Source organism: Gekko japonicus, unplaced genomic scaffold (assembly GCF_001447785.1).
Source record: "Gekko japonicus isolate JY-2015 unplaced genomic scaffold, Gekko_japonicus_V1.1 scaffold1306, whole genome shotgun sequence".
NCBI classification, from domain to species: domain Eukaryota; kingdom Metazoa; phylum Chordata; class Lepidosauria; order Squamata; family Gekkonidae; genus Gekko; species Gekko japonicus.
The window spans coordinates 25,092-26,701 of NW_015165278.1; the positions used below are offsets into that span (position 1 = coordinate 25,092).

Below are 1,610 nucleotides of genomic sequence, written 5' to 3' on the forward strand. Positions count from 1 at the left end.
ATTCTTTGTCTTAGCTCAGGAAGGAGGGCTCCAGAGTAAACTAATCTGTGCAGTAGTCAAATCACTCGCTCACAACTTCAATGCCAGTAGCTCACAAAGTAGAATTTTTGCTCACAAGACCCCACAGCTTAGAGGGAACACTGCTTCTGGGCCTACCACATTTGTATCACTCTGTCCATGTTTAAAATGCCCTACTTGTAACATCTAGCCTCTCAAGATTTTAGATTAGCCTCCTCTCAGAGGTGCTAGTTTTCTGCGTCCAGGGAGTTTCCCCCCTCCCCCAATGTGTGGAAGCAAACACAAATGCCACCCTTCCTTCTGAACAGTGCCAGGAGGACTCTAGCCTGTGAATTAACTCGCACAAGAGCCAAGAAGGGAGGCGACAATCTGTAGTGACTCGCTGTACAGTGACTGAAGCAGACGGCCTGAGCGGACCTCAGACCAAAACCCTGAGCGTTTCCTTCCTCCTTGGCGCACCGTGCCTGAGAAAACCCATCAACCTCAGCCCTAGCTCTCTCACTCCCTCTTCCTTAATCAAAGACTCCCTCGACGGAAAGCTTGCCAGCCCGGTTAGCTCTCGAACCAGTGGGCCAGATTCTGGACGGTCTTGCGCTGGTGCCCGGCCGTCCGGATCGCCTCGCAAACCCTGCAGCAGTGTTCGTCCCAGAACGAAGTCACCTGGACGTCGTATCTTTTCCGCCAGGCGAAATATCTCCTGTACCTGTTCTTGTTTTTATCGAGGAATTTCAAGTAAATGGCCAGGTGGGCGGGGCTGGCAAAGTCGTCCACGTGGATGAAGGAGTTCGCGGGGACGAAAAGCTCGTAGTTGGACCTGGGGGGCCCCAGCACAATGGGGACGGTCCTGGACTTGAAGGCGTTCCGCCACAGCTTCTCCGTGATGTAGTCGGGGTGCTGGGAGTTTTCGAAGGCCAGGTAGAACTTGTACTCTGAGATGGTCTTGACCACGCTGTCGTCTTTCAGCTCCAGGCCCTGGGCCCCATAAACGTCGATGGGGAGGTATTTCTTCAGCTGGTGGAAATAGCGGACCCGGGCATGCTCCTCGTTCCAGTTGCTGATGACCCAGGCGACCAGCTTGGTCTTGGCGGGCAAGCTCAGGTGGGCCGGAGTCCGCCGGGCCCGCAAGTACCCGTAGGGCACAAAGACATCCGAGTCCACCCGGTAGGACATGGTCCAGTTGAAGATGCCGGCCAGGCTGTGGAGGCCCGGGGAGTGGGAGGGCGACTCGAAGTTCATCCAGACCCAGCGCTGGGCGGGGGGCCTGACCCAGGGCAGGTGCTCGGGGCCGTGCAGGATGAGGTCCCTGTGGTGGAAGAGGACGGCGTGCGCCTCCTGCTGGCGGCTGCGGTTGGCGCTGAGGCTGCAGCCGCTGATGTTGAAGCGCGCGCGGCAGTCGCCCAGCGGCCGGCTGCTCCCGAAGGGCTCCCACCAGAGGAGCACGCTGAGCGGCTCGTCCTCCTCGTCCCGGTGGCGCCGCAGCAGGGGCAGGTCCTGCAGGCTGCTGGCGGCGTACAAGGCCAGCACGGTGCAGCACGTCAGCCCGGCCGCCAGCACTCGCCACTGCCGCCGGGGCAGGCTGCAGCGGCACGGGC

General features: G+C 59.6%; 1 protein-coding gene across 1 annotated transcript in view; it reads right to left on the minus strand.

Moving 5' to 3' along the window:
- Positions 1 to 570: 570 nt before the first annotated feature.
- Positions 571 to 1,610, minus strand: part of FUT4 (fucosyltransferase 4) — a 5,335-nt gene continuing 4,295 nt past the window's right edge. Inside the window, exon 2 of the mRNA XM_015410275.1 lies at positions 571 to 1,594. Coding sequence (XP_015265761.1) covers positions 571 to 1,594 — 1,024 coding nt within the window. The remainder of the gene's footprint in view (positions 1,595 to 1,610) is intronic.